The sequence below is a fragment of the Echinops telfairi genome, unplaced genomic scaffold (genome assembly GCF_000313985.2).
Source record: "Echinops telfairi isolate 266 unplaced genomic scaffold, ASM31398v2 ScPeMD7_25;HRSCAF=90, whole genome shotgun sequence".
NCBI classification, from domain to species: Eukaryota; Metazoa; Chordata; class Mammalia; order Afrosoricida; family Tenrecidae; genus Echinops; species Echinops telfairi.
Genome location: NW_022103922.1, coordinates 19,067,791 through 19,090,827, shown reverse-complemented (window position 1 = coordinate 19,090,827; position 23,037 = coordinate 19,067,791). Strand labels below are relative to the sequence as shown.

The 23,037-nt window shown below is 49.5% G+C and overlaps 1 protein-coding gene across 1 annotated transcript; it reads left to right on the top strand.

Annotated features, from left to right (window-relative positions):
• Nucleotides 1–3,965: 3,965 nt before the first annotated feature.
• Nucleotides 3,966–19,961, top strand: SAXO1 (stabilizer of axonemal microtubules 1). The gene is made up of 4 exons (XM_004706614.1): nucleotides 3,966–4,111; nucleotides 4,280–4,459; nucleotides 15,960–16,162; nucleotides 18,958–19,961. The coding sequence occupies exons 1-4, from the start codon at nucleotides 3,966–3,968 to the stop codon at nucleotides 19,959–19,961; spliced, it is 1,533 nt and encodes a 510-aa protein (XP_004706671.1).
• Nucleotides 19,962–23,037: the final 3,076 nt, after the last annotated feature.

The window sequence follows — 23,037 nt, the reverse complement described above, 5'->3', positions numbered from 1 at the left end:
TGTGTGTCGTGAGCTCTTTTCTCTTATCTGTACCTGTACACATTGGGGCTTTGGTCTAGCCCCAAATGAAAGGTAGAACTGGGGTCATGATAGTGGGGGGTGAGGAAGCCTCAAGGAGCCAGAAGAACATTGTGTGTTTTATAGGTGCTATACTGCGCCCTGGTTGGCTTGTCCCTTCCTTGTGACCCTTCTGTGAGGGGGTGTCCCACTGTCTACAGATTGGTTTGGGCTCTCTGCTCCAACCCCTGTCATTCTTACTATAGAGAGTCACTGCGTTTCACTGGTGACGCTGTTTGGGGACGCTGTGCAACTCGGAGCGCTGGGATGAAGGTCGTATGTGTTCCCACAGTCTGAGATGCCCTGTGCACACTGAGAGAACGCAGCTGCATTTAAGATAAGATTAGTCCCAAGAAATTGTTTATGCTTACAGCAATGTTCTCACAATGTTATTGTTACAGTATGCCCTTTATGTGCCCTTGCCTCATTATACATAAAGCTGTACTTTGGAAATAAAATTTGCCTTTGGATCATCAGTCCACTGGCCACTCTTTTTCTTCAGGTCCTCACTCACTGCAGGTCCATTCTGCTGGATGGCAACACTAAGCAATATGTTTGTTTGTTTGTTTTGGGTCTTCTGATGCCTGTTACTCAATCCTGTCAGCACCTCATGATCGCACAGGCAGTGTGCTTCTTCCATGTGTGCTTGTTGCTTCTCTGCCAGATGGCTGCTTGTTTACCTTCAAGCCTATAAGACCCCAGATGCTATATCTTTTGATAGCCGGGCACTATTCGCTTTCTTCACCACATTTGCTTGTGCACCCATTTGTCTTCAGCGATTGTGCCGGGAGAGGGCATCTTCTTTATGCCTTTAGAGCAGCGGTTCTCAACATGTGGGTCATGACCCCTCTGGGGGTCGAGCGACCCTTTCACAGGGGTCGCCTGATTCTTAACAGTAGCAAACTTACAGTGATGAAATAGCAATGGAAATAACTTTATGGTTGGGGGGTCACCACATGAGGAACTGTACTAAAGGGTGGTGGCTTTAGGAAGGTTGAGAACCACTGTGTTAGAGGATTGGCTCTCTACCAGTCGGAAAGAGATGGTATCCTGGGGACTGGCACGTTTCTTCTCTCACTCTCTGTCTCAGAGGACCTGTTATAAAAATCCCTGGCCTGTCTCCATCCCCAGCGAAATGAATCTTCACCGTAAAGTTGCAAGGAATTTAAGGTGGCGGTGGAGCCCACATGATAATCCCTTCTCTTTCCAGGGAAGAGTGGGCCCCATTACACACCCCTGTGTACAGGTGGGAATTCTTAACTGAAAAGCAGGTCTGGCAGGCCCGGATAGAGCCCCGGCCTCTTCTCAGCAATATTTTCACCTCCTGGGTGAAATCTTTGGTGGTTTTTCATGTGAATTAGCCGCTGGCCTATTTCTCCCCAGTCAGGGCCAGACGGGTCCTGGTGAAAGCCTTCCCGTGGGAGCCACTTTAGCATCTCATGGGTCCCATGAAGGCAATACCTTTGCATCTTAGAGTATAGGTCAAAAGAATGCATTTTTAGTGAATGAATCTCCAAGAAGTTTATAAATCCACTGCTGTGGCTCAGCAAAATGCACTTCACAAGCAGCCTTGGCCTTTACCCATCCCCAGAGGTGATTGGAGTTCATTTATGGGGCCTTTGGGGTGGGCGGTGGGGATTGCAGAGATGAGCTCTGCTTCATTTTTGATATTCTGGATCGCCGGAATCTCCCAGTCTTGGTATATAATGATTATGTTTGTTACCGGAGGTCATAGTGACTCGGCACAGCAATTTCCTCCATTTCTGCACCGAGCTTTCAGTCCGGCACACAGCACCTGCGGCAGCTCCCAAGCTCCCAGCTCCTGGGAAAAAGTGAAAATGAGCTGCAAATCCTTTAAGAGCCTGGAGTTTGGGCTTTCCAGTGGGCTTGTGAATGTGAGTCAAGTACTCAGGAGGGATAGGGGACCCAGGGCGAAGCTGCCGCTGACCAGCTGGGTGACCTTGAGTAGCCACTAGATGCAGTGTCCACATCTGGACGGTGAAGAGGCAGGACGGGCTGATCTATAGGGCCCTTCCAGGTCAGCACTTCGTGTTCTTTCTTTTCCCAGTTGTTTCTTTGTTTGGACCTTGTTTAGACAGGGAAGAGATTTCTGTGGAAAAACCCGAGTTTAGGAGCGTCCTTGAAATCATGTCTATTTGTTAGTCTGTGTTAGAATGGTCTCCATGTCAGCAGGTTACAGGAGGAGCGCGCTGCTTTGAAAGACCCTCCGTTGCTGTTGACGGTGATTCATGGTGACGACCCCTGTGTGTCAGAGAACTGTGTGCCGCAGGGCTTTCAATGGCTGGTATTTGGGAAATTGATCATTGGCTGTTTCACCCAAAGTGTGTGGGGGTGGATTTGAATTCTACCCTTTCAATTCATAGCTGCACACGTTAATGAATCATACAGGTTATGTAATCACTGTGTATATTGGGCCGGTCATTCAGGAAATGCTCACGGAATGTGTGCTATGTGCCTGTTGAGTTATGAGACACTGGATTGTAGCAGTGGATGAGACAAAAGTTGCATTTGGTCGAGGTAAGACCGTAAACTCACCAACAAATACGGTTAATTACAGGCAATGCAAAGGTGTTGATACAAGGGTCTGAGAGAAAATTCGAGTGTGCTGTGTGTGAGAGAGGAGAGAGGTGATAATGATCAGATCATTGAAGTAGAAGAAGGCCAGGGGAGACTTTTCCGAAGGGGTGCCCGGCTATCAAAAGATACAGCATCTGGGGTCTTAAAGGCTTGAAGATAAGATAAACAGACGGCCATCTAGCTGAGGAGCAACAAAGCCCACATGGAAGAAGCACACCAGCCTGTGTGATCACAAGGTGTCGAAGGGATCAGATAAAAGTTATCTAAGAACAAAAAAACTCTTATCACTGTGAATGAGGGGGAGTGCGGAGTGGGGACCCAAAGCCCATCTGTAGGCAACTGGACATCCCCCTTACAGAGGGTTGTGGGGAGGAGACCCGCCAGTCAGGGTGCAGTGTGGCAATGATGAAACATATAACTTTCCTCTAGTTCCTAAATGCTTCCTCCCCCCCACTGTCATGATCCCAGTTCTGCCTTACAAATCTGGCTAGACCAGAGGATGTGCACTGGTCCAGATAGGAACTGGAAACACAGGGAATCCAGGTCAGATGATCCCTTCAGGGCCAGTGGTGAGAGTGGCGATACCGGGAGGGTGGAGGGAAGCTGGAGTAGAAAGGGGGAACCGATCACAAGGATCTACATATAACCCCCTCCCTGGGTGACAGTCAACAGAAAAGTGGGTGAAGGGAGATGTTGGACAGTGTAAGACATGACAAAATAATAATAATTTAAAAATTATCAAGGGTTTGTGAGGGGGGGGGAGGAAAGGGGGAAAATGGGGAGCTGATACCAAGGGCTCAAGTAGAAAGCAAGTGTTTTGAGAATGATGAGGGCAACAAATGTACAAATGTGCTTGACACAGTGGATGTATGTATGAATTATGATAAGAGTTGGACAAGCCCCCAATAAAATGATTTTTTTAAAAGTAACCGTCAAAGGTGACAACTGAAAGGATCAATGAAATGAAGCAAAATGATTTCACTTGGCCCATCGTATTTCTCTCTCTCTCTCTCTCTCTCACACACACACGTGTTTGTGTACATGCATATACATATGTGTATATATATTTTGTGTGTGTGTGTGCTTGTGATGCTTGTGGGCAAGGGTGACAGTATGCTCTAGGAATCTGGCAGTGAGGAGAAACTCTAGCCTGGCCCTGGAGACTTGGAAGGCCCTGCTGTGTTACCCTTTAATTGCTGACTTCTTGGGAAGGTTTCAGGGAAAGCCTAGGAGCTGAGGTGACACTGAGAGCGGTGTGCAGCATTTACCATTAAGGAGTGGAAGGAAAGACTCCACTTGTCCAACAAGCGATGCCGATGCTGCATGGGTGGCACTTGGCAGCTGTCATGCTGTGTGTGATCTTTATGATCCTGGTGATTTTGATGATAAAGCCACTGCCGTCACAGGCCCTCGTTAATTCTGGCCACCTTGCTTGTCTGGTAGAGAAACGAATCAGGTAAAGCCTTTTCAGTGGCAGGCATCCATAGGATTTATGCTCTGGATCACGTTTTAAAGGAAGGGGGAGAGAGGGAGCATTATCAACCTCCTCCCAAGAAGGTAACCAACCTGTCTCTGTGTGTCTTTTTAAAATTATTTATTCATTTTTTTCATGTGTCTCTTTTAGGCGACATCACTGTCCACATCTCCCTACCAAGATTTATGATAAGACAGAGAACCCATGTCTTCTCTCCGAGTACACCGAGAACTACCCGCTCTATTACTCTTACCTGCCCAGAGAGTCTTTCAAGCCCAAGCTCGAGTACAAGAAAGGGGCTGTGCCGATGGAAGGCCTGACCACGTCGAGGTGAGGACAAATATTACTCATGTGTCGATGCGTGGGGTGACAGCAGCAATGTATGTACGATGTACACACGGATGTAACAGTATATGGTATTAGTATACAGAATCAAAACCTATTAATGCTTTGCTGTGAATGTACTACATTGCTCAACGAAATTCTTGCTTTATTAACCTGATTTTCCCCAACTTCCTCTTGAAGAGAAAACATCGTTGTTCCGGCATGAGGGGAGTAAGTCGATTGAGATGTTATAGGAGACTAAAGTAATGAAGAGAGGAAAATATTGGGAGGGAAGGAGCTGCTGCTGAGCAATGGGTTTGGGGCTTTAGTCCTGGGAGAGGGTCTTGGGGCAGCCTTGGGGTGACCCAAAACAGGAATGTACTCCTGAGCAAACAATACTGTGGGTTCTGAATGGGGGGTCTCCTTAAACTTCCTTCAAGGATTTCCTGGGTGGTGCAAATGGAGCACCAAGCTGCTAACCAATGATTAGAGATCTGAGTCCACCCAGGGGCACAGAGGCTGGACGACACAACCACTTCTGAGAAGCCGGCTGGAGGAACTGACGGAGCGTGGCTCTGTTCTGCCACACGTGAGCCAGAACCAGCCCGGCGAGTGCTCACTGAGCATCTGAACAAAGACTAGAGTTCCTGTGAACTTACTCTGCCAAAGGGCAATTCTCTGGAGCCAGTCGGTTCAGCATAGAAAGTGGCAGAAGTGCCTGGGTGGAGAGGGTGCGGAAAGCGAGCACACTGCAGGCTTGCACTACATGTTGCAAGACCCTACGGCTGGCGGTTAACTTGGTTAGCAACTTCAGGTGGTGACATGTGACTTGAGACTGGTGGAGTGGAGCCCCCTTTGAGTCTAGCTGGGCAGGGTGTCCGAATATCTGGTTTGACCCTCAGGTGAGACTTGAGAGGCTGAGGGGCCCCCCTGCCCTGTCATTCCGCATCTCTAAGGAGCATGGTAACTGTGAAGAAGGGCTGGGATCCTGTGTGTAAATCATTCCAGCACAGGGGTCCAGGACAGGGGAGTGTTTCTTTATTGTGTTTCCCCATTGCCTCATAGTTGTGTGATTTTTAAATCCAAGTTTCCAGGGAGCTCAGGTGAAGCAGAACAACCCTAGTTCATTCGAGAGCCTTTTCTCCGTTGGTGTTCCGTGGTTCCTTGGCTTCCGGATCTCTTCTTCAGGGCAGTTTCTCTGTTGAGCCCACAGAGCTGCAGAAGTCCATGTCTGAGTTATGGGTGGAGGACCCACAGGCTGAGGATGGAAGCCCAGGGATCCCTGAGCTTGTGGGAACCACTGGGCGGCAGCTGTTTGAGAGTGGGAGGAGCGAGGCCCTTGTCTGCAGTTTGATTTGCATCTAAGCCCTTAATTAAAGCAGTTACCTGAAATTATTTAAGTGTAATATTTCTAGATTATGAGCCATTAAAAATGATAAGTTGGCAACTTTCACTCTCAATCCATGATTCTTTAAACAATATGAACCTTAACGGTGGGTCTTAATTTTGTCCATAAACGGAATCCTTCATTTCTGGGTGTGTGGAGACCACTGTGTGTGGAGACCACCACCCGGGGTGGTGCAAACTGCTGACCCACTCGACCGCTAACCGAAAGGCTGGAGACTCAAGTCCACCCTGAGTCACCTCAGAGGAAAGCGCTGGCAATTACATCTCAAATATCAGTCGTTGAGAACCTTGTGTGGAGCTCAGTGCTACTCTCACACGGTTGCCATGGGGAAAGCAACGCGAGAGCAACCAGTCTGAAACCCGAGAGATGTGGACCTCATGAGCATTCTCACTTGCTCTAAGAAGCCCTGGGCAGGACAAAGGACGGTTCATAGGCACGTGTGTGAGAGGCTTGTGGTTGGCAGAGGAGGATTTGTGTAGGAGTGACTTGTGTTGATCTTCTCGTCTCTGTACCAGTTGACAGGCACACAGGTGCTCCTTTATGAAGTAGGAAGTGCATTACAGCTTGAGATGTTGCCATGCTTGGGGCGTGTGTCCTGCTTTGGGAATACAGAAACAGACACTTTGAGCTATTTGAAGGTAGGCAGTGCTATTTGCTGTCCACCGCATGGGAGAAAGAGCACACACCTCCTCTCTGGCCACCCTCCAGCGTGGAGGCTCCCAGACTCTGGAGGTCCACACTGCTCTCTCCTCCAGCTGGCTCTTGGCACAACAAAAACTTACCCTCTGACCTGTCCTAAATTATCCTTGCCTTGTGTCACTTACAACAATAAACATACCATCCCAAAGGCCCCTGTGCCCTTGCCAGCGTGGAAATAAATCTCATTCATGTCAAGATGTCCAAGTGGGGGGGGGGGGCAGCTATGAAAGGAACGTCGAAGAGTGGCTGCTGACAATCATGTTCATTGTTGAGGCGATTCCAGCGCAGCGACCCATGGGGGGTGGAGCGGGTCCAAAGAGATTCTGAGTCTATCCGTCCCCACGGAAACAGACTAGCACACCTTTCTCCTGGGCAGCGGCTGCTGAGTTTCTAACCAGCGACGATTTGGCAAGCAGCTAAGGGCTAACCACTGCAGAAGCAGGTGCTTGTGCTAACCGCCCGTTCTCAAACTCCAACCTACTGCCATCGGGTCCGTTCCGACTCACGTTGACCTGACAGGGCAGAGGAAACAGACCCTGAGGGTTTCCCAGGCTGCCCATCTTTTGGTGGACAGAAAGCTAGCTCCCCAGGGGCTGCTGGTGAGTTCATGCTGCCGACCTGGTGACTAGCACACAAGCCACCGTGCCCCCAGAACCCCGTCGTCGGCCACGAGAGCCTTCCGAAGACGTGTGCTGTTTGGCTTTTGCTTGTTCATATTAGGGTGTCTCTCAGAGGTGCCATGTCAACGGAGGTCACCCTCTTGAAGTTGTGTTAAATGCTTTCAGGATGGATGAACGTACAGGGACAGCAAGGAGAATAAGGGTTTCGGAGGGTGGGGGTGGGTGGGGGGTAAAAGGGAGACAATGTCAGGGAGTCCGTGTAGAAAGAGAATGCCTGGAAACCGATTGCGGTAGCAGTTGTACAACTCTACTTGACATGATTGAACGATGGAATGACATGGTATATGTGTTGAATCCCAATTGATGATTAAAAAAAATTAAAAAAAAACAAACCCCAAGTGTCAGGACTGAGAACAAAAATTACATTCCACCCACGAAGAGCCCCTTGAAGGGCTGCTAGGTCAGTGGGGTCAGCCCCGTGTTTACACAGGCACCCTCTGCTCCTTAGAGTCCTTTGACCACAACACCCTTCGCACTTCCCGAACCAGGGCTGGCTGGCTGGCTGGCTGGCTGGCTGGCTGGCTGGCTGGGGTTGGCTCCGGCCCGCCACCTGCTGAATGCGAAAGTCATGTGTCCCAGGGCTTGGCTGGGCTTGGTGATTAAACCCAGACACAAAAAACACCTGGTTTCTGGAAAGGGTATCCTCCCAGCATGAGGCATGATTACAGCTGCACGCAACTCTTACCATCAATCTTGGGGATTTACAGCAGGTGCCATGACAAGAATGCTCAGGATTTCCAGCCCTCCTTAGTGTGAAGCTGTTTCTGGCAGCCCTGGGCCATGCTCTCAGAAAGGGTCCACCTTCAGTTCAGGTACACCCGGCTCAACTAGGAATGGGGTTTGCATTTCAAGCCTCGTTTCTTCTCCAGCACACCACCCTGCAAAGCACTTGAGTCTCGTTTTGTGACATTATTTCTGTTGGCTAAGCCAGCTGCCTAAAGGTGGGCAAAATGGTTCCATTCTGAAGAAGATAAGCCTTCAAGATGGTGTTAGTGGGCTATCCTAAAGGGAATGGGAGGGGACGAAGGTGGGGTGAGAAAAACCGCATCAGGCTCCGCTCTGCTGGGTTTGCCTGAGGGCAGAGCAGGGAGTCGGGAGCAGTCTCCTTCCTTGATTGCTATGGCTCTTTGGTAAACTGACCGGAGTGAGTGTCACAGGTATTTAGTGTCGGAATTATAGCCGGAAATACCACTTACTAGTTGGTACTTACAGATACATTTACCCCAGTGTAAGATGCTCGATGTCCCAATGTAGAGTGGCAGCCCGAGGGGAAATCTCTCTGTCGGGTCTAGGGTAAGCTCCTCGTGCCTTGGTGATCTCCATGCCATGTGGCCTCTCCTTTTCCCATCTTGCTGCTCTCTCTGCTTCCCACCCACCTGGTTTATGGCTGGAGGCTGCTTCTTTGTTAGCGGTCGAGCTTTCCTTGGTGCTTTGGTTTGACCAAGGTCTTCACAGGGCGCTGCCTTCCCCGCGTGCCCTTATCTCTCTGTCTGGTGTGACAAGATGTATCTTTATTTTAAAGCAGAAGTGGTTAGGTTTAGGACACATCTTCCACTGCTATGGCTCATAACCTTAATACAAGAAGACGATTTCCAAGCAAGGTTGCATCCCCAGGTGAGGGATTACAATCCACGTTGCAAGGGGCACATGACTCAATTCAACAGTGTCCTCTCCAAAGAACATTCAACAATCATCGCAAACCTGAACCCACACATTAAATTTTATACACGATTCCTTTGCAATACACGCTTTGCCCCTCTGCTCAGAAATGTGCAGCAACAGGAACTGAGAATTACTAGGGACAGGAAGAAAAGGTTCCCGGCACCAACTTTGACTGGAAGACTTTCAGAGAATGTTAGGGATGGACTTAAAGAGCTAGCTATGTTGTGAGGCACCTTTGAGTCTGCTCTGGCTCAGACTGACCTTGGGCATCATGCCGATTCACAGTGCCCGGTCCGGTGACCTCCTCACAATGGTGGCTGTGGTAGAGCGTGCTGTTGCGGACACTATGTCAGTCCATCTCATTGAAGGGTGTCCTTTTATTTTGAGCCCAGCTCAAAGATGGCGGCCACTGAGCCACACTGCTGTGTGTTGCTCTCCACAGTCCTGAAAATAATTCAATGTACTGTATTAAACTCCTGCAAAGAATCACTGCCCTTGTTCTAAGTCTCTCATTCCAGGACTTTGATTCCTAATTTCCCCAGTCCCAGTTGTCGTTTCATTTCACCCAAATCTTACAAATTCCAGGACAGTTTTGATTTTGCTTCATTGGCCATGAAGGAGCCTGCTTTCTGTCACACCTGTGCTTGCCTTATACTTGGCCCTCTGGTTCTTCAGTCAAGGAAGATGGGAGCGATTTCTTTTTCTAATTTTATTTCTTTATTTTTTAAAATTTTATTTTATTGGGAGTTCATACAGCTGTTCTCACAATCCATACATCTATCCGTGTGTCAAGCACATCTGTACATATGTTGCCATCTTCTTTTTCAAAACATTTTCTTTCTACTTGAGCCTTTGGTATCAGCTCCTCATTTTTTCCCTCCCTCCTCTATGAACCCTTGACAATTTATAAAGTATTTATTTTTCATGTCTTGCACCGAAGATGGGAGATAGTTCATTTGTATTTTAGCTGCCTGTATGGCACAGATTGGGGTCTGCCTTCAGGCTAGAAACTGAGAAAAAGGAGAGTTGAATAGGCACCTTTTCTTTTTTTAATTTTTAAAAATCATTTTATCAGGGGCTCATACAACTCTTATCACAATCCATACACACATCAATTGTGTGAAGCGCATTTGTACATTCATTGCCCTCATCATTCTCAGAACATTTCCTCTCCACTTAAGCCCCAGGCATTAGGTCCTCAACTTTCCCCTCCTTCCCCACTCCCCCCTCCCTCATGAGCCCCTGATAGTTTATAAATTGTTGTTTTTTCATATCTTGCCCTGTCCGACGTCTCCCTTCACCCACTTTTTGGTTTAGACACCTTTTCTTAATGCCTTCCTCTCCTCTATGTATTGGCTTTCCTCCAGGGCTCTGAACCAGTTAATTCCAGTTTGACACCCTGATGAGAATTTGCATTTCTACCCTAGGTATACTGAATCCGAATCAACAAGTACACTGCAGTAAGATTCCCAGGAATTATTAGGTCTGCGTATGATCACCTGGGGGACCTGTAAGAGCCCCGCTCTCCTCCAGAATCTGCCTGTTTTCATTGCTCTTTAGTGCTTTCAGGTACACTGGTTTTCATATTTTGTCCCAAGTTTATATGAAGTGGTAACAGATGTTAGCTTCAACTTCAGTGGGGGTTGAGGAGTTGAAAGAGTACAGGGAGGAGATAGGTTTTGTGAAACTGGAATCCCACAGGACGTGTGCTTGGAATCCTAGGCACTTTAGTAAGGGTACGGAGGGCTATCAGGACCTGATCAGGATCGCAGGCAAGAATCAAGCTCTGAAATTTCACCTCGGAATCATTTTCAGTGTACTGGGATGGGCTCCCAAACTTGCCTGGGATGATAAAATGGTTTCCTTAGAAAGGGGCCTTTTATGCCCAGGAAGCATTAGAATAATTATATTTAGAAATACATGGAATCCATTGAGAGACAAAGAGAAAACTCTATGGAGGAGATTGAGACAGAGAACCAATCCATCTGAGGGTCACAGAAGTCCTGGGAGAGAGTATTATGAAAAGAGTCAGAAGATGCAGTGAGATGCGAGGGCTAAGAAACCAGGATTGGATCTGGAAATGTGGTACTTGGTGCCCTGGCTGCAGATCAAAGAGTGAACAGAATCAGGCTCTCAGAGATGAGGGAGCAGCGTCCACCCCGGCTGACCTTCCTCTCTAGAAGGGCGAAGAGGAGGGAGAGAGCCAGGAGGAGAGTCCAGGCAGGGTTGTGGCTTACTTTTTCCCTTTAAAGATGGGAGAGGCTGTGGCACGTGTAAGTACCGTGAGAAAGGCACTTGTAGGGAAGTACAGGTGAAGCCACAGATGGGACATGGTTGATGGGTGAACCTCACAGCAGGGTTGAAGAGATTTCCTTTGGCCAAGAGGAGAGGCTCCTTTTTACAAAAAAGACTTCCATTAAAATTTTCCTGATTACTCGACTATGCTAGCAAAGCTTTACGTTTTCATGCAGAGATAGTAAAAACAGGTTAAAAAATATGGCTTGGTCCCCGTGTTGCTGTTTGTGACTTCAAGGCTCGTGACCCTGGTTTAGTTAGTGTCTCTCCTCTTCTTTTAGACCAGCTCTCCTCTTGCACCTTTCTGAAGCCAAGTTCTGACTTCCCCAGCACGCCACTTTAACCTTCACTTAAGTCCGACTTTAACCTTGCCCTCCCTGCAGTATAACTTTGACAGCCACTTCTCTGCTCTGAAAGGAACTTAACATCTTTAACTAGCTTTCTTTTCCTTCCTCTTTTTCCAGGGAGAGCCTGAATTCTTTTTTTTTTAAATCATTTTATTGGGGCTCATACAACTCTTATCACAATCCATCCATACATCAATTGTATAAAGCACACTTATACATTCATTGCCCTCATCATTCTCAAAATTCGCTTTCTGCTTGGGTTCCTGGAGTCAGCTCCTCAGTTTCCCTTTCCCCTCTCCCTCCCTCCCTGCTCCCCCCTCCCTCATGAACCCTTAATAATTTATAAATTATTATTTTATCTTATCTTACACTGCCCGGCGTCTCCCGTCACCCACTTTTCTGTTGCTCATCCCCCAGGGAGGAGGTTATATGTAGATCCTTGTGATCGGTTCCCCCTTTCTACACCCCCTTCCCTCCCGGTATTGCCACTCTCACCGCTGGTCCTGAGGGGTTCATCTGTCCTAGATTCCCTGTGTTTGCAAGGTTTGCAAGGTAGAATTGGGATCATGATAGTTGGGGGGAGGAAACCTGAATTCTTAAAAAAAAACACCCCCAAAAGCCTGCTGAATTTGAGCATTTTCTGGACTGAATGAAATATTTATGCCCAGAGTTAAAAGCTGAATGTGAGATTGGGGCTGTTGTAGTTATGTTGTAGATAATGAAAGTTTATAGTCAATGTCTCAATACAGAAACAAAATAAATCCTTATGTTCACTTAAAATGTACTCTTTAAACAGGTAGGCCTTGATCTATGGACATCTGACTTAGGTACAACTTATAGTTATGAACTAATTCCCATAAAGCCTGGAATATTAAAAATTCAAGGTATATGCAGTGGTTTGTAATAACAAATGGGTGCTACTTTGTGACACCCATCAAGACATTATTATTATTATAAAAACTATTATGTTAAATATGTCTTCATGTATTTGAGGATGTTTCTTTAATATATTTTAAAAATCTAATATATATATGTATATATATATGTATGTGTATATATATATATATATATATATACTTAAAAAATTTAAATCACTTTATGGGGGGCTCCTAAGCTATTCTCACAATCCATACATACATGCATTGTGTCAAACACATTTGTACATGTTGCCATTATCATTTTCAAACATTTTCCTTCAATGTAAACCCTTGGTATCAGCTCATCTCCCCCTCCCCCCACACTCACCTCTGGATTGTTTATCTCACCTATCTTATCTAGATAGACATGCAGAGACAATAGTAAGCACCAAAACAAAGCAAAAAAATGAAAAGCCTATAAATAGTTCTAGGTCTGTTTGTTGACCTTTAGGAGTGTTTTCTGGTTGAGTCTAATGGGGTGCTATGCCCTGGCCCCAAAGTCTATTTTTGGTATTCCCCGCGGACGTCATTGCTTCGCTCCCCTTGCTGCTCTGTTGCACACTCTTAGTGTTTTGCCCCAGTGTGGTGGGGTCAGATTGGGTCCAATTCCCATTCAGTGTCTCCAGTGTTGTCCCCTGTGCTATGGGTCAGTGAGGGACGTCATGTCTCATGGTGGGGCCGGCCCTGTGGTCCTCTTTGTGCGTTGGCTGCTCTGAGCAGGAATATCGTCCTTGGGGCTCTTACAGCTCGTATAACCATCCATATGCCAATTGTATCGAGCACATTTGCACATATGTTGCCATTGTCATTTCCAAAATTTTTTCTTTCCACTTGAGCCCTTGGTATCAACTCCTCTTTTTTCCCCTCCCTCTCCCACCCTCGTGAACCTTGACAATTTATAAATTATTTTTATTTTCATATTTTACACCATCTGCTGTCTCCTTTCACCTAAATTTCTGTTGTTTGTCCCCCCATAAGAGGGGGTGGGGTTGTACTTTGATCATTTGGATTGGTTTGCCTCTCTCCCCCTTCTCTCTACCTTTGCCCTCCCCTCATGGCATCGCTACTCTCATTATTGGGCCTGAGGGGTTTATCTGTCCTGCATTCTGTGTGTTGACATGCTCTGGTCCAGCCAGATTTGTAAGACAGAACTGCGGTCATGATCATGGGGGGGCAGGAAGCATGAAAGAACTAGAGCAGTGGTTCTCAACCTGTGGGTCGCGACCCCTTCGAGGGTCGAACAACCCTTTCATGGGTTGGCTGATTCATAACAGTAGCAAAATGACAGTGATGAAGTAGCAACGAAAATAATTTTATGGTTGGGGGGGGCGTTCCCAGAGAATGAGGAACTGTATTAAAGGGTCCCGGCTTTAGGAAGGTTGAGAATCACTGAACTAGAGGAAGGTTGTGTGTTTTGTCGGTGCTATACTGCACCCAGGCTGGCTTATCCCTTGTGTTTCTTTGCTTTTAAAAGGAGCGGATCAAGGCCTGAAAGATGCTTCCATGGTCACAGAGCCTGGCAGCCCTCCTTCTCTCCACCTCTCAGAGAAGAAATGACTTCCCTCCGTAGGAGTGACGCCCCTCCGAGCAGTCGCTGGGTGGGCAGTCCTGCCTGTGACAAGCTCGCGGGCCACTGGGCTTTGCCCCTGCTCCTGGCTGATGTTCCTACTGGGAAATGAGCGCCGATCCCTGGGGTCCCCACCACTGGCCCCAGGCCCGTGTGCTCTCGGGTCTCCTCCAAACCCCACTCCACCCCAGGGAATGAGGAGAGCTCACCTTCCCGCCGCAGCACTCCTCGCGGCACCAAGCCTGGGGAGAAAGGCTCCTTGCAGTTCACTGGCTGCCAGACACGGTGTTGGGGGCCTTTCCATTTCTCTCTGCCACCTCCGTTCGTTTGCTCGGAGTCCTCTGCTGGGCTCGGTTCCATTTGGGATGGAGGCACTTGCACACTAAGGAGCATGGATGTATTGAAGCGAACCTGGGGTTCTTGTTAGCATGTTTTCTCTGTGTACCCAAATGATACACAGCCCCCACCCTGCTCCCAGATGCCTCTGGTCACTCAGCCTCCCACTGTTGTCCAACAACATCGAGGGCCCCCCAATGAAGGCCCCGCTATTGCTGCCGGGAGAGATTCTTACATGTACCCAGAGGGGGCTGCCAAGAGTTCAGCGGAAGCCTCTCCCGTTTCCCCTTCAGAGCCTGTTCCTGGTTCCCTCCTCCCTTCTCACCAAGCGTTTTTGGGGCCTGGTTTAGGTTTATTGACAACCATGTGCATAATTCATGCAAGACAGGTTACAGTGGAGCGTGTTACCTTTGCTGCTCAAGCATGGCTCAGATTTTGGCCGGGAAGTAGGTTTTATTGGTGTTTGGGCCTAATGTTTTCCTGTCCGGAAACCTTCCCCTTCCCTTCTGGTGAGCACCGTCCGCGCAAAGCCACCTTCCCGCGTCCAGTTAGACAGATGGGTTCCAGGCAAAAGTGGTCTCTTGGGCACAGGGGAAGCCCTGGTGGGGGGTGTTTGCTTAGAAGAGTTGATGCTGAGGCTTGGGCAGTTGAGGATGCCGTGGTGAGCAAGGTGAGCCCCAAGCCTGGTGCTCCCGGGCATTTCCTGGTGCTCCCACCGTTCCCATCTTGGCCTTTGTGCCATTGTAGAGTGCTTGGGGAAGTGACTGCTTCTCGTGCGATGAAGACAGACCTGCTTCTATTACCCACCTGTTTTCATATTCCCTAGCGTCATGGGGGTGCTTAATGATAGCCGGGAAAGACAAGGCTCAGCCTCTCAGTTGGCTCCACATTCTGGGTTTGCCATACGCTCAAGTTGAAGAAGGAGGTGCCTATTAGCAGGAGAAGCTCTTGGAAGCTCGGTGGAGGCGAGCTGGGGGAAAGGAAGGTGCAGAGAAGTGGCTCAATGTGGCTGCAGACAAGTTGGATGGGTTGGGCTGGGGATAGGCTGGGCTACAGCTGGGACCATATCCTGGAAAGTTGTGGAAGGAGATAGGTTGGAGCCTAAAGCCAGAGCCTGGGCCTGGAAAGCTTGTAAGTCATGCTAGAAACTCTGGATTGTACCTGGAAGATTCAAAATGAGGGGTGAGAAGGCTTGCTGTTCATTCTGATGGCAGTGTGGCCATTGAATTAGCAGTGGCAGTCTGAAGCGGGAAGCTCCCCGTCCCTCACCACCCCACCCCCCATGAGCCAAAGGATACACGGCAAGGGTTTGAACCAAGAGAGGAAACTGCGGCGCTGGAAGGGCTTACTACACTTGGTGAAGGGCTGTCTGGGCAGCACAGGGAGGGAGGCCAAGGAGGCCAAGTGTCCCGGTGTCTGACTTGGGGGAGACGGCAATGTGTGGTGCCTTTCTTGAAGTGAGAAATAGAGGTGGGGGAGCAGCGGGGCTAGTGTAGAAGATGATTTCTCCCCAAACATCTTAGAATCCAGATGATTGAAAACAGCCTAATTCCCAGCCAGAGACCCAATGACACATGTTTTCTTTTTCCCTACAGGAGAGATTTTGGGTTTCACAAGGTGTCACCAGTAAAGGGCCCCCAGCCCAAGCAGTTTGTCCCCAGTGGAGAGGACATGGACTTGCTCACGACATATAAGCAAGATTATAACCCCTACCCCGTGTGTCGAGTGGACCCCATCAAGCCTCCGGACAACAAATACCTGCATGATACCAGGATGGAGTGTCTGCCCACTTACAAAGGTAGGGGAAGGAACAGGGCAGCTTCCCTTTAGGCCGAACTCCCCAAACCAACATCACTGCTGTTGAGTTGAGGCTGGCTCATATACCAGCAGGCCCCCTTCTCGTTAGCGCAGGGCTGTGCAAACTACTTCCCGAGGGTGAGCCTAGCGCAGCCTGCTAGTATCTAGCAGCCGAGATAAGAAAGTTTTTTTTTTCCCCTTTCCATTTTTATATGGTTGGAGAAAAAAAGACACAGAAAAACACTTTGTGGCATATGAAAGTGATTTGAAATTCAAATGTCAGTGTTCCAAAATAAAGTTTCATTGGAACACAGCAGCCCAGCTCATGACCCCCACACCACCAGGGCATCTCCTTTTTGAGCATAAGGAGTTGATTGGTTCTCAGCCTGCATCTTGAGTGCTAACATCTATAGTCCCAGCGTTTCCTACAGGGCATGGCATGAAAAGGTGGTCAAGTGAAGGACTGAGGGAGTCGGCGGTCCCAGCTGTCATTTAACAAGGGCTCCAGGTGGCAGAGCTTGGCAGTGGTTCATACACAGATCCCTACCCAACCTGTTATCTTGTGGGTGCTGGCACCGGTGTCTGGGGACGTCTGTTCCTGTGACTTTCATCCCGCGATCCTCAGCGTATCCACTCTCAAGTAATTTGTCTCCTGTGAAGGAGCATTTTCATAGCAGCTTTGATGTTTCACAGCCATGCATGTCTTTCCAAAGGGTGGGGGACCAGAGACCAAGGTCATTCAAGTGTGTATTTCGATTTAAAGTACACCGGTAGGCTTCCAGTGCTGTCACAACAATCGCACGCAGCCCTTCCCCTGGCTGCTCTTCTGGTCAGCACCTTTACTGGGGACCGCGAGCTGCCAGTGGAACAGGCTCCGGCAGCATTCGGTTGTAATTTGTGATTGTTTCAAAAACACGATGCAATTGGAAAAGCTTGAGGATTTAATTGCTTGATGTTCAGCAAATTTTTTTTTTAAACACACATTTATTAAACGGAATCCCCGTTCGAGAGGGTTTTGCCCATTACCCACAAGACACTGTGGTCCTGGAGGGTTTTACTGCTGGCTTTTCAGGTGTGTAAATAGTTTGTCATGCGGAATGCTGAGGTTTTCAGGGTTGGAAGGAGTTTTTTTTTCTTTTGTTTTTTTTGGGTAATAAATGCTGGGTTAGGAGGCTGGATAATGTGGTTTCAACGCTATTGTTGAGGATCAGAAATCACATGGGGCAGTTTTTAGCTTAGGAACCTGTTTTCTTAACACTTCATCCGTCACCAAAGAGGACCGGAAAAGCCCTGGCCTACCTTCCTCCAAGCACCAGCGGCACTGTGTAGGCACTGTGTAGGCACAGGTAGATGCCCCACTTGGGTGAGGCCTGAAGCCTGCGGGCTAACATGTGGTTTATATTCAGCAAGATGGTTTCTGCTAAAGCTCACTAATGTTTTCAAGATGCCGATGGACCCATTAATGGGTCTCAGAGAAAGATTAGATTTTCAATTAAAATGAGGCCAATTTTGAGTAAGCGGTTGGTGGTAGTATTGACCTAAAACAAACTTCAGAGTGTGGCTGGAGGCCGGGTAGGGGGCTATCCGGACTTCTGGAAAGGTGGAGTTAAGAACTCAGAAAACCTCCTCCCTCCCCCAAGAGCAATGCTGAAGCTGGACCAAGCAAGACAAATCTGCCTTAGGACTTTGGCATTGAACCAAAGGCCTACAAAAAGTCCCAAAGTGTTTCTGCGAGAAAAGCCACTGACCTTTGGAAAAGGACAGCGGGGATCTATGGTGCTTTGAGACGGGGTGAAGAACTGGTGGTAGTTTTAGTTGGGTGCCATCGAGTCGGTTTTGACCCATAGCGACCTTAGGCACAGCAGAATAAAACACTGCTTGGTCCCGTGCCATCCTCACAAGTGTTCCTTATGCTTGAGCGATTGCTGCAGCCACCGTGTCCACCCATCTCCTTGAGGGCCGTCCTCTACTTTACCAAACACGATGTCCTTCTCTAGGGACTGGTCTCTTCTGACAACAGGTCCAAGGCACAGGAGACCAAGTCTTGCCATTCTGACCTCTCAGGAGCGTTCTGGCCATACCGCCACTATCTGTCGGTTTGTCGTACTGTGGTGGCTCGTGTGATGCTGTCATACCGGAAGTTATGCCATTGATATTTCAAATGCCAGCAGGGTCACCCAAAGTGAACAGATTTCAGAGGGGTTTCTAGACTAAGAACAGACCAGGTAAAAGGGCTTGGCACTCAGAAGAATGAGCCCCTGAAAACCTTATGCACAGCTTTGAAGAAAGGTGCTGCTGGTGGTAGTGGTGGGTGTATCTGACCTCCATGCCTGCCCCAAGGCATAGATCACACCCTTCTTCACCCTAGTCTGCTTCCGCTTGGTCATCCAGTGGAAGTTACAAATACTGTGGATAGATGATACGGAGTAAGTCAACTGGGCCTCCCCCCCATTCCATCTGTATGGTAGTTCTGTTAGGTCAGGCTAAGGTGTGAAAAATAGCTTCATTGCTCGTCAGTAAGCCAACAAAGGGCAATAAACTCACAGCCGCGGGCTCTCTACAACCTTGCATGCGGTTTTAGGAGCTTCTTCTGCACCAAAGCCCACAGATACCATAGTGTTGAAACACAAGCTCTTGGTCGAGGTGGGGGGAGGAAGGGGGTGCACTTTGTTTTTCCCATTGTCCCAAAGAACATTTCACTAGCGACTGCCTCGCGCCCTTGGGGGATCCCCTTGAACTGCGTACAGGTTGGACGGCTCGGCGTCTTCTGAGTGACGGCTCTGGCTTTCGTTTCAGCTGATTATTTACCATGGAACCAACCCAGACGAGAGGCCCTGGGTCCGCCACACCACTACCAGCCAGCCCCCACCAAGTTTGACAACCGAACCACGCACCAGGATGACTACTACGTGAAGGGCCCCGTGACCACCAGCAGCTGCAAGCCTCTGCTGGTGCCCAAGCTCCGCACCGTGCCCCTGGAGGATCTGACCAACTACAAGATGAACTACGTGGCCCACCCTGTGGAGAAGCGCTTCGTGCACAAGACTGAGAAGTTCAGACCCTGCGACATTCCCTTCGAAAGCCAGACCACCCACAAGGATTCCTTCCGGGGCCTGGTCGGGGAGCCCGCCAAGAGCTTGAAGCCTCCAGCCAAGGCCTGTGCAGCGGACACATCTTTCTTCAGCACCACGGAGTTCAGAGACAAGTTCCAAGTGTGGCCAACGCCCCAGGTCTTGGCCAAAGTGCCCGCCACCTACGTCCCTCCGGAGGAGAAGATGGAGCTCCTGACCACAGCTCAGGCCCACTACACATACCCGAAGGGCGGCCCGGCGCAGTCCTGCAGACCCGTGCTCCAGATCAAGAAGGGAGGCCGCTTCGAGGGCTCCACCACCACCAAGGACGACTACAAGCAGTGGTCCCCCACCCGCACCCAGCCCGTGAAGCCCCCGCCCCAGATGAACTTCTCCACCCAGCCCTTTGAACACCTGACCACCACGCGGGCCCACTATGTGCCCCACCCCCCCATCAGTACCAAGAGCTGTAAGCCCTCTTGGTCTGGCCCCCAGGTACTGGGCCCTCTGGAAGGCCAGACCACCTACTCCATCAACTTCACCCCGAAGGAAGTGGGCAGGTGCCTGGCCTCCTACTCCGAGCCCCCTGGCTACGCCTTTGAGGAAACGGACGCTTTCGGGCACAGGATCTACAGGCCGGTTTCCCAGGCCGCCTCGCCGAGCAACAGCCGCCTCTGCGCCGTTGATTCAGAAGACCAGGGCCAGAAGGAGTTGACGGTGTCGGCTTGATTAAGAAAAATGTCATTTAGAAATTACACAGGACTTAAAAAAGAAAAGACTATTGAGAATTATTCCTTGAACCAGAAAAACACATTCCCAAACTAAAAGAAGAAAACAGTCAATATTCCGTGCTGTTCCCAGGACATGTGAATAAAATGAGAACCTATGGGTCGAGGGGGTCCCGTGTCATCCCTGGCGGTGGGCAGCTCGCCGCCACCTTCCTCGGTTGCCCCCCTTGGGTCCTCGCCTTGTGCTTATGGGAATCAAAGCTGGTGTCCACGAGGTGGTCTCGGATCCAGGTAGATTTTACTCGGGTAATCATGGCGTGTCTGGGCATCGTGATGAACTCTTGCCAAATACACAGTTCCAAAGCATAAAGTTTATTTTGGGAGGTTGGAATCCACAGGTCTGTGTGTTTACCCCAGAGAGGCAGTCTCGACTCCTCCGGGACCCGTGGGCAAATTTCAGTGAAGACCTCTGTCCTCGGAGTTGGTGGGGTGCGTCTGGCCCAGTCTGGAGTCTTGTTTCGGATCCCTTTGCCCAGAGCTGCTGCCAGAAGCTTCTCTGCCTCTTCCCTGCAGGCGGTTCCAGCAGCAGGTGGACGCCTGGTGGGGGGTGTCTCTCTCCTCATAGGTAATGTGGGGTGCCGGGCAGAGACCCCCTGGCAGTCCCATGGATGCGTGGACCCGGGAGACTCCTCCCCACCCCCACCCCCAGCTCCAATGCAGACTGATTTGCGGGGGTAGAGGGAAAGAGGGACTCCTGGCAGCCAGCCAGCTGGTGGCCAGTTCTTGGTCTGCGAACAGAAGCAACGTGGTTCCTCCAAATGCTCAGGACCTGGAAGACGTTGCCCCTTGCTGGATCCTCTGGCAGGGCGGGTCCTGAAATGACTGTGACAAAGCCTGATGTGATCTGGGCCCCTGCCCTGGGGAAGCAAACCAAACCTGGTGCCAGTGAGTCGATGCCAACTCAAGGCAACCCCGTGTGTTACGGACAGGACTGCTCCCTTGGGTTTTCTTGCCAGTGATTTTTATGGAAATAGAGCCAGGCCTTTATTCCATGATGCCACTGGGTGGGTTTGAACTACCCAACTTTAGAGTAGCAGACAAGGGCAAACTCTGCCACCCAGGAAGCTTTTCCCTGGAGAGCTTTTTTCCCCCTTCCCCCCTAGGCCTTAAGGCTTCACCATGTGTGATTCCGTAATTTGGAGCTGTTTGTTTCACATGCACAAGAATCGAGGAAAGAAGAGGCCCTGGGCTGTGGTCTGAGTGCACCTCACCCAGAGAACTTGGAGAGATGCCTGTGATACTTGCCTCTCTGTTGAGTCCACAACACCCCAAAACATAGTCCATGGTCGCAGGGAACTTGGAACCAGTGTGGAGTAGGCCTGGCTGAGGTCCTGAATCAGAAGGAGGTGAGAAGTTGTCTCTCTTTCCCTTTCTTATGTCTCTCTGCAGGTGTCTCCTGCCTGGCCCAGACCTCCCGGGTCCTACTTCTTGACAGCCTCCCCTGAAATGTAGTTTGCATCAGTGGGTTAGGATCTGTATCACCTGACCCTCCTCCTCTTAGTTACATAGTCCTGGAGCACCTGCCCTTAGGACTAAAGTATGCCTGAGAGGGTAAGCACCTTGTTCTGAGCAGCAGAACCCAAGATTGGAACTCAGGCCTCCTCCATATGTAGTGCTCCTCCCAGGATACCAGGTGCCTGCCGTTTGCTGTGCCCTGCCCTTAGGGCTCTACAGGCCACTGTCTGCTTGTCTGAACTCCATACAGGAGTCCCTGAAGTCAACAAGACAGGTAAGGAGGATGAGTTCTGTTATTTTTTGTCTCAGGATTTTTTGAAACGAAGAAATGGTTGTGGTTGTTGTCAGGGGTCCTTGAGTCTGTTCCAGCCCACAGTGATGCTGTTCGCAACGAAACGCCGCCTGGTCCTGGACCACCCTCTCGAGTGTTGCTACGAGTGTTGCTATGCTCGATCGGTTGTTGTGGAGACGGTGTCGATCTGTTTGCTTGAGGGACTGCCTCTTTTTTGCTGCCCCTCTACCAAGCATGATGTCCTTCTCCAGGGTCTGGTCTCTCCTGATAATCTGTCCAAAGTAAGTGACATGAAGTCTCACCATCCTGGCCTCTAGGGAGCACTCTGGTCGCCCTTCTTCCAAGGCAGGTCTGGTGGTCCTATTAGCAGCTCCCGGCGCTTTCAACATTCTCCTCCAGCAATTCCAAACGAATCGATTCTTCTTTGGTCTTCAACGTCCGTATGCATACGCGGCAGTGGAAAGTAACATGGGTTGGGTGCAGCACACTTGAGTCCTCAAAATACGCACCATCCTTGCTTGTCAGTGCTCGAAAGAGGGCTCGTGCAGCGGATTGACCGGATGCAGCGCCGGTGCTTGCGTTTCAATGGTTGAATCATCCTAGAAGGCCCACAAAATGCTGAACTCCCTTGCGTCCCAGTCTCTCGGCCTTCCCTAATTATTTGCTTCCCTGGAGAGAGAGCAATATAAAATTGTCGTCTTCTGCTGTTTTTCTCCATATTCCTAAATAATGTGCACAGACTGCTGTCTTTTATTCATCAGTTTAGACATGGTCTCTGCCTGCCTGGGTTGAGGGTCTCTCGCTCTCCATTCTCAGGATCATGATATGACAGTGTTTGGGCAAATCAAGACTAATAGGTGTATTAATGTTTCTCATGAGCAGGCTAGGAGAGCACTCACAAGGGATGGATCGACTTGGCCAAGGCACTGAGCCTCTTCCTAGGAGAAAATGTCCTCTGAGCCCCACCTTTGTGACATGTAGGGCAAGATCAATGTTCACCTGATGGTGACCCCAGGCTGGACAGGCATTCTTGCCCTGCCTACTTCTCCTAGCTCTCAGGAACCACTGATCTCTCTACTCCTCATCCCTTTCTCTTCCCAAACGAAAAAACCGTTATTATGAAAGTGGTAAATAGACGCAAAATATTTAGAAAATACCGAAACACCTATCAAGAAAGACAGCAGCAGCTCTCCGGGGGCTACTGGAGGGGAGTGGCCAAGAGCTTGCTTGGTCTTCGGTGTCCAGAAGGTCTGGGCCCCAGAGTCTGGGA